Source organism: Cynocephalus volans, chromosome 11 (genome assembly GCF_027409185.1).
Source record: "Cynocephalus volans isolate mCynVol1 chromosome 11, mCynVol1.pri, whole genome shotgun sequence".
NCBI classification, from domain to species: Eukaryota; Metazoa; Chordata; class Mammalia; order Dermoptera; family Cynocephalidae; genus Cynocephalus; species Cynocephalus volans.
This window is the reverse complement of record NC_084470.1, coordinates 92,409,391-92,422,217: the sequence shown is the minus strand read 5'-3', so window position 1 is coordinate 92,422,217 and position 12,827 is coordinate 92,409,391. Positions and strand designations below refer to the sequence as shown.

The following is a 12,827-nucleotide window of genomic DNA, read 5'->3' as shown; positions in this document are numbered from 1 at the left end:
TTATTTTTCATTTTCCTTGTAATACATCAGTGGAATTTGGTGTGGGGGGATAGAGGGGTGGAAGACAATTTCAAGTCAACAATGGGCAGAAATAAAATTTATCAAAGAAAATGGTTAGGGGCCACCCTTGAGAAAATGTATCATTTCAAACATGTTTTTTATGTCAGCTTTCTGAAATCTACTCCTCCATGCATTATTTTATAATACCACTAACTTAAGGATCTCTGAAGTGGGACATATATACCCCTGAGGTGAGCAAGATATTTGCTGGGGAAACAAATTATTTTTATGAAAAAACTTGTACTTTGTGTTTTATAATTAGTATAGCAGCACATGTATTTAACTTAGTATACATTTATAGGTATATGTTTAGAAATTCTCTTATGACAGGCCAGCCCCGTGGCTCACTCAGGTGAGTGCAGCACTGGTATCGCCAAGGCCGCAGGTTCAGATCCTATATAGGGATGGCCGGTGTGCTCACTGGCTGAGTGCAGTGCGGGCAACACCGTGCCGAGGGTTGCGATCCCCTTACCGGTCAAGAAAAAGAAAAAGAAAAAAAAAAAGATTCTCTTATGAATGCGCAAACAGAAGAGTGAAGACACCCTTCCTTCATCTGAATGCACTTTCAAACATCACTGACAAATGGGCATTTACAGTGACCATGGAGGGGCTGGCTGGCCACTGATCATCATCTTTGTTTGACAGAGTTTGCTTACTGAATCACTGTATATTCCAGTGGCCATTTGCCCTTACTTTATAAAAATGAATGATGCAAAAATGAAAGCGCTGACAGCAAATAATTAGTATCAGTCTCAAACTTCATACAGAAAGATGGAAACACTAGAGAAGCCAAGAGCAGAGCTTTGGCCACAAATAGACTATTGCTAAGTGAAATAGTCAACCTTATGTTCAACTGGAAAGGAACTGAGACAAAGTTAAGGTATATGCTGAGAATACGTAATCAATGAGTGTGTCTAAAAGATGAGGCAGCAACAGAAATTTGAACCTGTTTAGCATTCTTGGAAGAGAGCTTTCCTTTTCACATGTAGGTTTAACTTTTGGCTTATGTACTTGTATTCAAGAATGACTTAGTACAAATTAAGAGGACTGACTTCCAGTAGTGAAACAGAATTTCCTCCAAAGTTTACCCGGAAACATCAGAGGAGCGCACAGTACAAAACCCACAGTACAACTGACTCATCAGGCCGGCCCGTGGCTCACTCGGTAGAGTGCGGTGCTGATAACACCAAGGCCACGGGTTCGGATCCTATATAGGGATGGCCGGTTTGCTCACTGGCTGAGCGTGGTGCTGACAACACCAAGCCAAGGGTTGAGATCCCCTTACCGGTCATCTTTTTAAAAAAAAAAAAAAAAAAAAAAACAACTGACTCATCAACACCCCCATGTACTGGATTTTTTCTCCCTCCTACTTCATCGCTCTGGGAAAATTAAAAAAACAAAAAAAGAGGAAAAGAGGAAAAGAAGGTATCTATGTACTTTTCAAAGGTTAAGAAGTAGCAGTACATGAAAGTGAAATGAGAGTTTATGCTCCAAGGCAGTAGAACTTTTTAAGAAGGTACCACGTATTCTTAAATGCAGTTTAATTTGACAGAGGCTCGTGTGTACTCAAGAATGTCTCCAGACATTTGAATTCTCAGGTTACAAAGCTGGCCAACAACCAGACTAAACCACTGTATCAACTTCAAGAAATCTACACAAACATGGAGAACATGGGAGTTGGCTAGAGGATCTATCACTTTATTTCCACAGAGATGGCCAAAGAAGGGAAGAGATACAGACGCAGCACAGCAAAAACAATCAAATCAACCATCCAAAAAACTAAATGAAGAATAATGCCAACCAGCTTTCATGCCCACACAGGTAAGGTTTCACTGTGTAACAGCACATAAATGATAATCCTAAATCCTAGAGATAAAAGTAGATAGCACCTTGTGCTTTTCCTTGGCAGACAGACTGCACAGCCTTGGAGGCATCCATTTGGTCATCGCTTTTAATCGTCTAATGCAGGGCTAGTTTGTTCACATGTAGGCAGAACTGATGAACAAGGCTTGTGGTAGAGAAGATAGCTATGCTGCAGTTCACTTGGGTGACAATAAAGCATTTGGAGATATACTTAGCAGTTCCCCAAATCTTCCAAGCAGGAGATCAAGATCCCCCTGATTCCCCATTGGCAAATTTGAGACATAGACAACCTAACAGCACAGCTGATCCATGGAAGATGGACAGTGAATCAAGGCCTACTTCCTAGGCCAGCTACTTATGTACCAGGGGCCAAATGGAAATACAAGATAGGAAATATTAAATCCACTTCATTTCTCCATTTTAGCTTACAAGGTTCAAATGTGCCTTCCATAAATAACTATAAGTGATGGAACCCACCATAAATGATGGATTTTACAATTTAAGCCTCCAAGAAACAGACAAGGGATTCGGGGTAGCCTATCTGTCTCACTGCGGGAGATTAGGGTGAAGGATCCTTTTGGACCAAGCGCAGAGTCTCTTTACACTTAACCCTGGACCAGTTTAACCCCTAGGGCCTGTAATAAATATACCTTTACAAAGCACAAACAGGCAGCAGAGCAGAGCTCAACTTGAGATGACACAGTTGATCAAAAGTCAAAGGAGAGGTTCTCACTTCTAAAACAGAGAGAAAAATAGGACACAGAAGAGGCAAAGGGAAGCGAGATACCAGGCCTGCTTGTTCTGCATAGGCAATGTAACACGGTTGAGTGGCCCCAGCAGAGCTTTGGATAATCAAATTTATTTACCTCTCAATCTGGATGGGGCACACAAGGGGCTGTTACATGGGATGAAACAGAAGGATTACTTTTGGTCAGGTGTGCCAGGAGAAGGGGGCACAAATGGTGCAAAGGGAAGCTGGGACTCCTTGATACCAGACTAACAGGTAGCATCTGCTGCAAATTGAACCCTTATCAGTTTAACCCACCCAAAAAGCAGCCCTGGGGGCATCAATAAGTAGGAAATACCTCCTTTGGGGTCCTCTTCCTCAAGAAGGCCTCTTCTTTGAGTCCCCCAATCTGTCCTGGATCTCCAGCCAGGACTTTCCACGGACAATAAGCGACCCTCTGCACACCTCCATACTGATGGCAGTGGAACCAATGAGACCAGACGCCAAAGTCCTTCTGTCTGTGACGATGCTGGAGTTGACACCAGAACAGTGACAGCCAAATTGAAGAGTTATCCAGGAAGGAAAGAGGATGACTTCACTGGTTGCAAGAAAATGAATCTCTGAGACAGGTCTCCAGTCAATTTCTCCCAAGAGATTTCCCACTTGGGAGTTCATTTTTAGAACTGAGAACCAGGAACTGAGTTACACACCCACAAGTAGGAGGGTGACTTTATTCACGGACTGCTCAAAAGCACAGGTTGCAGAGAGGAGGGATTTGGATTGGCAAACTCGTTGTACCCTTATATCACACTTTCTTCACTGACTACCTGGAAGCATTCTGACTGGGAAGCAAAACCCAGATATTTTGGGCAGTTCCCCTCACCCTCATCCCACACCCACTCCACTGAACCTCACCCCACCCACCAGCCAGAAGCTGGAGCCTTATGACGAGGTTTCGAGGAAAACATCCTGTCCTGGTTTTTTCTGTTCCAATGGGCTCTCCAAACACATTCTTGACCTGGGACACAGGCAGAGTTCGAACCCAGCCTATATTATGTCAGGCTGCTGCTCGCCCTGGAGGGTTTGGAAGAGAAAAGGAGTAAGTTTCCAAACCAAGTTCACACAAGACAAATCAGGCTTAATGCTCACCCTATGTTCATATTCTTTACCTTAAGAAAATGCAACAAAAGACTTGTTCATCCTGATTTTTAAAATATATAAAATGAATTTTATAACCTTTTCTGGGAGATTCTGGATTGTGCCCTCTGCTTAAAGACTGTAGAGGCGACTAGTGTTCTCACGCAAGGTGGCCAAGGTGCGGGAGAGAGGCTGATCTTTGACCCTGGCAATCTCTCGAACCGTATGCAAGGCCAGACCTGGGTGCGCATACTGGCAGAGGCTTTTGGGAACCTGGAAGACATAAAGCATTCATAACATCACTGTGCCTTCTGTGCACAGCCATTAACATAGAACTCCCTCCCTGGCCCTTCCCCAGCAAGGACCTCTTTGGGGCTGTCCTGTAGAGACCCCTTTACCTGCAGGTGCAGGAAGAGTCCTAGTCATGGGGGGCTCGGGGTGAGCAGGGTCCCACGCTTCCTTGGACTACCCTCTACAGGGTAGGGCTTTGCACTGCCTGGAAGAGAGTGGTTACCCTTCAGCTTCTCAGCCCCCTAGACTTTTGGTTCTGCAGAGCAACAGAGAGGAAACATCTACACAGCCCAGGATGGGACCTGGAAGTCACTGGGGCTCTGGCCCTGCCAACCTTCTAAGGGTGACTGCCCACCTCCCCACCCTCTCTCCTCAGTAACTCAACTCAGCCTGAAGACACCCCTACCTGGCGAGGGAGGAAGTAGGGAGCATCAGTTTCCACAATGATTCTCTCCAGCGGGATCTGTTTCAGAGCTTCCCGGGCCTCCCAGGCGGAAGAGTACGTCAGGACTGCTGTGAAGCCCACAGACATGTTGGGAAAATGCTTCAAGAGGGGCTCGATGACCGGGTAGCTGCCAGTGAAGCAATGCCTGGAGGAGAGAACTCCAGATCAGGGATCACTCTCGGTCCCCTCTGCAGCAGCCCCCAAACTCCTTCTAGACCTATTACCCCTAAATGAGTCCCACAAGAGGAAAAGACTGCATCCCAGAGAAGGACTCCATGGTAAATATAGACAAGAGTTAGCTGTCTCCAACACGTAAGACCCAAGACAACACTTAGTGGGTGACACAGAACACTACACAGCCAATTGAAATGATGACAAAGAATATACAGCAAAAACACAGAGATAGGGTATACTTATCACATGAAGAGAAAAGCAGAATTTTAAAAGGTGGCCCTCTAAGATAACAACTATAGTATGTAAAAATTATGCGTATGTAGTCAAGTTAACTTGAAAGAAACAAATAATGAAAATATTGTGGAGTGGACTATAGGTGAATTTTCTTAGTGCAACATACAGTTGATCCTTGAACAATTTGAGAGTTGGGGGCACTGACCTCCTGCATAGTCAAAAATCCGCACATAGCTTTTGACTCCCCCAAAACTTAACTACTATTTCCTGACTGTTGACAGGAAGGCTTACCAATAACATAAAGAGATGATTAACACATGTGTTGTACGTTGTATATTAGACACTGTATTCTTACAATGAAGCAAGCTAGAGAAAATAAAATGTTTAGACAATCATAAGGAAAATACATTTACAGTTCTGTACATGAATTTATTGAAAAAAAACCCTGCATATAAGTGGACCCACACAGTTCAAACACATGTTGTTAAAGGGTCAACTGTATATCATTAACCAATCTGGAAATTCAGGGCTTCCTCCAGCCATAACACCTCATTGGTCAGTCTTAGCCGTGTTCTACTTGCCACCATTAGATGAACTATAATGTCAGCCCAAAATGAAGCAAGGAAAACCCAACCAACCAGCCCAAAGGAGCCAAGTGACAGTGCCTCATTTCTGGTATGTACACTGCCACAATCAGGGATCAGAGGCTTCACTGCTCAGGCACCTTCAAGCAGCAGTATAGAGGCCTGCCATCCCCATCCCCCACTGCCATCAGACAAGTCCAACTTTGGGGTCTGGACTCTGTTTTTTCAGTGAACCCCTCTTACCCATCTTTCAGGAGCCAACTCAGGCATCATCTCCTGACCCCTTCTCACTGGGCTAAGCTAAACAGTCCTGCTCTGGCTCCCACAGCACCTATGCCCACCTCAGCCCTAAAACCTATGTACACAGAAGCCACTAGCTGACCCATCCATCTTCTGGCAGCTCCTCCAGGGTGTCCCCAGAACCAAACCAAGCCTGGTACATACACATGGTAGGAGTTCAGAAGGAGTTTACCAAACTGAACTTAAGAACCCCTAGATACCATTCATATAAAACTCATCCTGGACTTTAATGCTAACTGGGAGGAAAGCAGCCTTCAAATACAAAAGAGAAAAGAAAATGTCTTTTCAGGCACCCTGAAATGTCTTCTGCTAAGAAGCCATGGACCTCACAGCAGCCTCTACCAAGATCAACAGTCCTCATTTCTGAAAACTGAGACTCCATTTTAGCCTGCCACCCAGGAAGGGGATCACAAGAGCCCCTTCTTGCTCTTTGGTGATTAGAGTATTAGCTTGAACCATATGAAGATGCTGTTTTGTAAGCAAAAAATGTCTAATGTCAGAAATTTCACATGGCTCAACCTAACAATTATTTAGAAAACACACTATACAGAGACAGAATGTTATCATTGTTCTTGTCGAGTCTTCTTCCAACTAATGTCCTAGACAAAGGGAAGTGTTTCTTTTGCAGTTTCAGCCTTCTAACCTATGGATCTTGTAGTCAGAGGGCACAAACTTCTTCATAATGTCCAGCAGATCTTCATCAGCTTCTCGGCAGTGGATCACCAAGGGCTTCTTTAGAGAAACAGCCAGCTGCAGCTGTCTCTCAAATACCTGGGAGAAGACAAAGTAACAACACCTGCTAGTTAGTGGCACTTCAGAATTCTGTTACCTCTGGAACACCCAGTCCAATGGGTATCCCCACTACCTCCAATTATTTTATTTTTAAACTGTATAATGCATCAATAATAGCTAATGCTTACCAGGCACTTACTATAAAGCCAGGGAGTGCTCAGAGCACTTCAGATGTTTATAACCTACAATCCTCACAGAATCCTGCAGTCGAAGACATTGAGGCTCCAAGGGAAAGCAAGTAAAGTGCAGCTAGTAGGCTATAGAGCCAGGATTCAAATTCGAACCCAGGCAGTCCACAGTAACCATTATGCGACACTTATTTGGGGTTGTGGGCCCAGGGCAGGAATCAAGAACACAAAGTTCAAAGTTAATGTCCTTCACCTCGTTGTCCTCATCACTACTCCCAAGAGGTAATCAACTTCCAGACCTTTGCCCATGCAGAGCTGTGTGTGTTTCTCCAGCATAATGCCTGGCTCTAAGAAAGTGCCCAAATATTTTTTGAAGGAACGAATACTATGCTTATTTTCTACAACTTGCTTTCTTTACTCAACCAAAATCAAACAGGCTAGGTCAATACCTACAGATATGCTTCATTTTTAAAAAAAACTCTAGGCACATTTACATCTTCAGTAGTAAGATACACATATTGTTAATAATTTAAATGAAAAAAGTACAGCTAGAACCTGTCCTTTCCTCTAAGACCAGGTTAAAAACAAAGAATAAAAGTATTAATTCATTATAAGCAAATTACTTCATGTTAAACTTAATGTTTTCATGAGAAGTTTTTTCAGTTGTGGAATTTATTTTTGCATGTGCAGCATCAAATAATGAGATGCATTTGGTAATCTGAGTCAGATGATGTTCACTTGAGAATGACATGTACAAGTCTAATGCTTGTACTACTCAATAGAGTGACACTAAGCCAATACCAGTGCTGATGTAACTTTTTTTTAACCTGTGTTTTCAACTAAGAAAAAAAATGACCACAGACACTAAAGTCACAGAAGGCTTGGTAAGGGCTTTAAAGACCAGCTAGTTCCAGCACCTATAGCTGGTTGGATCCCCTCCTAGATGCATCTGCTAAGTGCGCATTTGCCCTCCTATGACCCCTACCTAGGGAGGAGGTTTTTAAAAGATTCCGGTTCCACCTTTTAATTCCTGCCCCTCAAAAATTATTCCTGAGTCGTTAAGCAAACTATTATAGCCTCAAGGTGGAATATTACACAGCTGTTAAAAAGCATATTTTTCAAAGTATAGTTAATGAAACAGGAAAATTTTCACAAGTGGAAAAATCATTCAAAACTTTTTTTTTAACTTCCTAATTTCTTTCTTTAAAAAAGCACATACATAAAACACAGTTCCTTGATTCTATGATAGGTGCTTGTAAAGCAAGCCACCAATTGTCCCTTGCAACTTTCCAAAGAACAATAACATTAAATTTAGAATGTTTTGTAAAACATATCCAAATTTCAAAAATGTTCAGATGGAGGAAGAATTCATTAGAATGCAGAGTTTGTGGCTGAACTGGAGCTATCTACAGTGTTTGTCCTCACCAGGAACCCAGCTGAAGAACAGGAGTGAATAAAGTGCAGATAAGTTATTTACCCAGCATATTTACTCTCTTCCTCCTGCATAAACACGTGTTCCCAACTGATCCATTATTTCCAAGGATTCCAGAGTTGATCAGTGGCCCCAGGCACTGCTTGCATATTTATTACCTTAATAATAAATTCCACTCAAACATAAATAAAGACAGATGTAGCCTGGGTGGGAAAAGACAGTCTATTCTCCTTGGCATCCCTCCCAGACACCGAGGGATTCTGGTAATCATATTGGCTGACATGTGCAACTTAAACACAAACTATCTAGACTCTAACTATCTAAACTCTAGTCTCCTAACCCCCAATTCTTTTGCTTTTCACTATTTTCCAATTCTTCCAGAAAATGTTGGGCAAAGAAACCAAGCTTTCTCTTATAATGAGTCAGATCTGGCACCCTATCAGCTTGGCCAGATACAGTCCTTCCACAGGCTTTCTTTCTTCCCTTCACAAGATAAAGCACTCATCAGGACACATCAAGAACTTGCTGACCACTCTGCTTTTAGGCAATGCCACTCAGTGCACACATCCAACTCATGCGGTTGCTAGTCACCACCATTTATACTGCTAGGGTACCGAATTTTAGATTTCTATCAAGACACATCATCCACTTCCTCCATCCAGCCTAGAAGTCTAGTGTCTACAGAAATATTTTCTCATCTCTCTCCACGGGGATTTGCCCTCCCCTAGCTAGCAATTTACTTCCTCTGACTCATCATTTTCCAGTCTTGAGTCCCATCTCATCAAACCAGACAACATCTGCAAGACTGCATTTCTCACCCTGTGCTATCACTTCAAGTTGTTTGTTGTGCAGCATGCCCCATGTACCTTTATATGTGCATCTGAGGAAAAAGTTACTGTGAAACACTTAGCACATTTCCTGGTACCAAGAAGGCATTTAATAAACATCAGCTACACAATCAAACATAATACTCCCCTGAGTGTACATTTCTGAACTGTTCCACATCTGCCCCGCACCATAGAAACCAGATGAGAAAAAAGAACATAAAATATTTGTCTCACTTTCCTAAAAATCTGTTTTTCCTATGTGTTCAGATTTAGTTATTTTACTATTCTCTTCTGGCCAATAAAGTCCTGCCTCAAGCCATATTTGAGACAGCTCCAAAGGGAAAGCTGCTGTGCCAAAGTCTGTGCAGGCTGGAATCCACACTCCCACTCCCCTAGGCCTGGAGCCTGTTGGCACACAGACCCAGACCTAGGAGGCCTCTGTGCAGCTCCAGGAAGGCAGCACACATCTTCCAACCACAAATTCAACCCGGGAACCAGGGGAAGGATGGCGTGGGAGGGTCGTTCTCCTCGTCCTGCTCATTCCAAATCAGAAACTTCCACTGAAATGCTGCAACACCCATACCAACCAGCCACCAAAAAAAAAGAAAAAGAAAGAAATGCTGCAATGACTCTTAACCTGCCGAAGTGCCATGTTCAAAACACACTGGAAAGAAAATGCATTAAGATGGTTATAGTCATTATCTTTGGTTGAACAGGAAACTATCTTCTTTATATACATTTTTGGATTTCTCAAATATTCTGGGCACATTTAACTTTAAACTCAAAGTTTGTTGCTTCCCAGGAAGGAAGAAAACAAATGTTGTGACATTGATATCAGCCAGAAGAAGTCACAAAGTACCTCTCCCCACTCTTACATCATAAAGCTGAGAGATAAGGTATAACTTGTGAAGCGTTTGACAAATGACATCAAGATGGTCTGCAGAGGAGCAAGTGAATTTGGGGGAATCCTAAATTCTTTAGTTCCAAAAGCAGAGAAATCCTTACTGTTATGTTAAGAACTAAAACAAGAATCAAAACCATAAGCAGACTAAAGAGAGCCTCATTACCTTGTGCTGCTCTGGGACAGGTGTGGTGCACTTGTAAGAATAATCCAAGCCCATTTCCCCAAATGCCACGGCCTTGGGGTGCCGTAAGGCTTGCAAGAGATTTCTTTCTTGACTCTCATTGTAGTAACGTGCAAAATGAGGGTGACAGCCAAAGGCCCCCCAAACCAGATCCTCTTTCAACAGCTCCTCCCACAGGCAATCTGTCAGTGTCCGAGGATCACAGAAGTCAGAGATGCAGCCCTGAAATTCCTTAGGGAAGGAGCTGCTATAAATCTTTCTGAACTTGGAAAAGGTCCCTTTGAAAGATAGCTTGGAATAGAGCATGTCCAAGTGACAATGGGTATCAATGAAACCCTCCTCTAGGCTTGGCTCCCGGTGGCTCCTTCGCAGGGAGCTAGATGCGTGTCCTCCACAAGGACGTGGTGGCGTCTCTTCTTGGAATGTTCTTTTCCCCTTAACCTCTTCTTCCAAGCTTCTGGAGAAAAGAAATGAGCGAGAATTCTGGGATTGGCCTTCCTCTGTGGCCTCTAGGTCTCTGGAGGTGTTTTGGGAGCTCACTGTAGAATTGGGGGAATAATCACTCAGGAGGCTCCGGCTGCTCCTCCCAGCCTGGGCTGTGTCATTGCTGCTGCTGCTGCTGCTGCCCACGGAGGGGTAGCCAGAAGGCTTAGGGCTGCTGGTCCAATAGCTGGCGTAGTCACACCAAGGACTACTGTACAAATGAGGCGGGTACATGACATAGTCAGTGGTGAAGGAGGGTGGCTCTGGAACTGCTGAGGGTTTCAGCGAGACAGGCTCCTCCTGAGAGAATCTGACTGTGGAGACCTCATCCACATCAGACCAGTCACTTCCTGAAGAGGGGTGCTCTATCACCACCTCCCTACCTTTACGCTGCAGAAAAGAAAAAACAGTGGGTTAGCCTTCCTAGGTGAAGACAACCATCCACAGGCAGTCATCAGCAGAACATAAACTGTGGCTTATTTTTCTAGCTATGGTAAAAGCTTTACATTGGCTCATTAGCTCTCCTTGTCACCTGGTTTTCTTATAATTTCCAGAACTTTCCAGAAGTGAGCCATGTTGCAGTACAGGTTATAGCGGTGAATAGTCATATCAGGTTCAGGGAATAAACCTGTGACCATGGTCTCATAATGTCACACCTAGAGGGGATGCTAAACGCATACTCCCTTTCTTAATGATCCTCTTGAGAAAAACTTCTCTAGAACACACTCTGTACTGGGGATCTTAGAGTAAAGCAGTGCCCAGCTTCTCTTCTCTAACATCTCCAATATATTCAAAACAAAACTACAACAGTTGTGGTGGTTTTAAAATGTGTCCTTAAATTATTTGACACTACTCCTCATTGAGGTGAGGTCTATGACATCTCCTCTTGAATCTGGACCAACCTAGTGACTCACTTATAGACAACAGAATGCAACAGAAGAGAAGCTGTATTACTTCCAAGGGTAGGTCAGAACAGCCTTGTAGCTTCCACATGATTCTCTTGCTCACTCAGGGAATGCCAGGAGCCATTTAAGAAGTCAGACCGCCCTAAGAGCACCTTGCTGGAGAGGTCCCGTGCAGGTGCACAGGTCTAAAACCCGGCTGAGCTCCCAGCAGACAGCCAGCATCAACTGGCTGTCACGTGAGTGAGCACCTTAATGTCCAGCCCAGTCAAGCTTTCAGCCCTCATCAATATCTGAGTAGAACTACGTAAGACACCCACCCCAAGTGAGAATTGCCCAGTCTAGACCTTCATGAATTCATAACTCACAAAATTGAGAGCAAAATAAAGTTATTTTAAGCCAGTAACTAGCAATAGTAACCAGAATAACCATACTTTGCATTCAATCAATTTAGCCCTGCTAGAACGTAAGCACCACAAGATCAGGAATTTTTTTTTTTCTGTTGATGTCTCCCGAACATCTACAACAGTGTGTCTGGCATATAGTAAGTGCTCTCAAATATTTGTTGAATTTGTAGAATGGTGCAATGGTTCCTGAATCTAGCTTCACATCATCACCAACTGGAGAGTGCTTTAAAAACAGATTTTTAGGGCTGAGCCCGTGGCGCACTCGGTAGCGTGCTGCGCTAGCAGCGCGGCGACGCTCCCGCCGCCGCGGGTTCAGATCCTATATAAGGATGATCAGTGCACTCCCTGGCTGAGCGCCGGTCACCGGAAAAAAAAAAAAAAAAAAAAACAGATTTTTAAGGCCCATTCCACACTGAGATATGGTGATTTAATAGGTCCAGAGTGAGGCCAAGGAATCTTTATTTAATTCTCCATGTAATTTTGATGCAGACCAGGTTTGAGAAATACAGTAAGCACATGGATATCAATTCATGCTAAAAAAAAAAAAAAAAAAAAAAGCTTTTAAGTGCCATTGTTTCTTCTTATTGACAAAGCCATCTACATCTACCAGTGCCAAATGGCTTGAGCAAGAGGCCTACCAAGTTCTTTTCTTAATAATACTTTAATAAGCAAATATAATTCACAAATAAAATTTAAGAATTCACTATGAAAGAGCATTATGGATAAACTGATTACCTCCTTAAAATGGAACAAACATTTGTTTGTTGTCTATACTAATTCTCCTTATCTCTATCTACACTTCAAAAAGAAATATTGGTAAGAAAAATTTAAATGAATTATAAATTTCCCATTTTACACTTTCCTGCTTTAGATTTCTTCCTGCTGCTGTTTTCTTAACAGAAATATCCAAACAAGAATCTTGTCAGGCTGGCCAGCTGACTCGGTTAGAGTGCAGT

At 43.2% G+C, this 12,827-nt stretch overlaps 1 protein-coding gene across 2 annotated transcripts in view; it reads right to left on the bottom strand.

The window, feature by feature from the left end:
• Nucleotides 1–1,771: 1,771 nt before the first annotated feature.
• TATDN2 (TatD DNase domain containing 2) overlaps nt 1,772–12,827 on the bottom strand; it is a 28,659-nt gene continuing 17,603 nt past the window's right edge. The window contains exons 4-8 of one of the 2 annotated variants that reach the window (XM_063114260.1): nt 10,062–10,952; nt 6,459–6,586; nt 4,485–4,668; nt 3,887–4,060; nt 1,772–3,724 (exon numbers count right to left, since the gene is read on the bottom strand). In XM_063114260.1, coding sequence (XP_062970330.1) covers nt 3,920–4,060; nt 4,485–4,668; nt 6,459–6,586; nt 10,062–10,952 — 1,344 coding nt within the window. In that variant the 3' untranslated portion in view covers nt 1,772–3,724; nt 3,887–3,919. Of the gene's footprint in view, nt 3,725–3,886; nt 4,061–4,185; nt 4,284–4,484; nt 4,669–6,458; nt 6,587–10,061; nt 10,953–12,827 lie in introns of those variants that run through there. The other variant, XR_010024879.1, reaches the window with a different exon arrangement.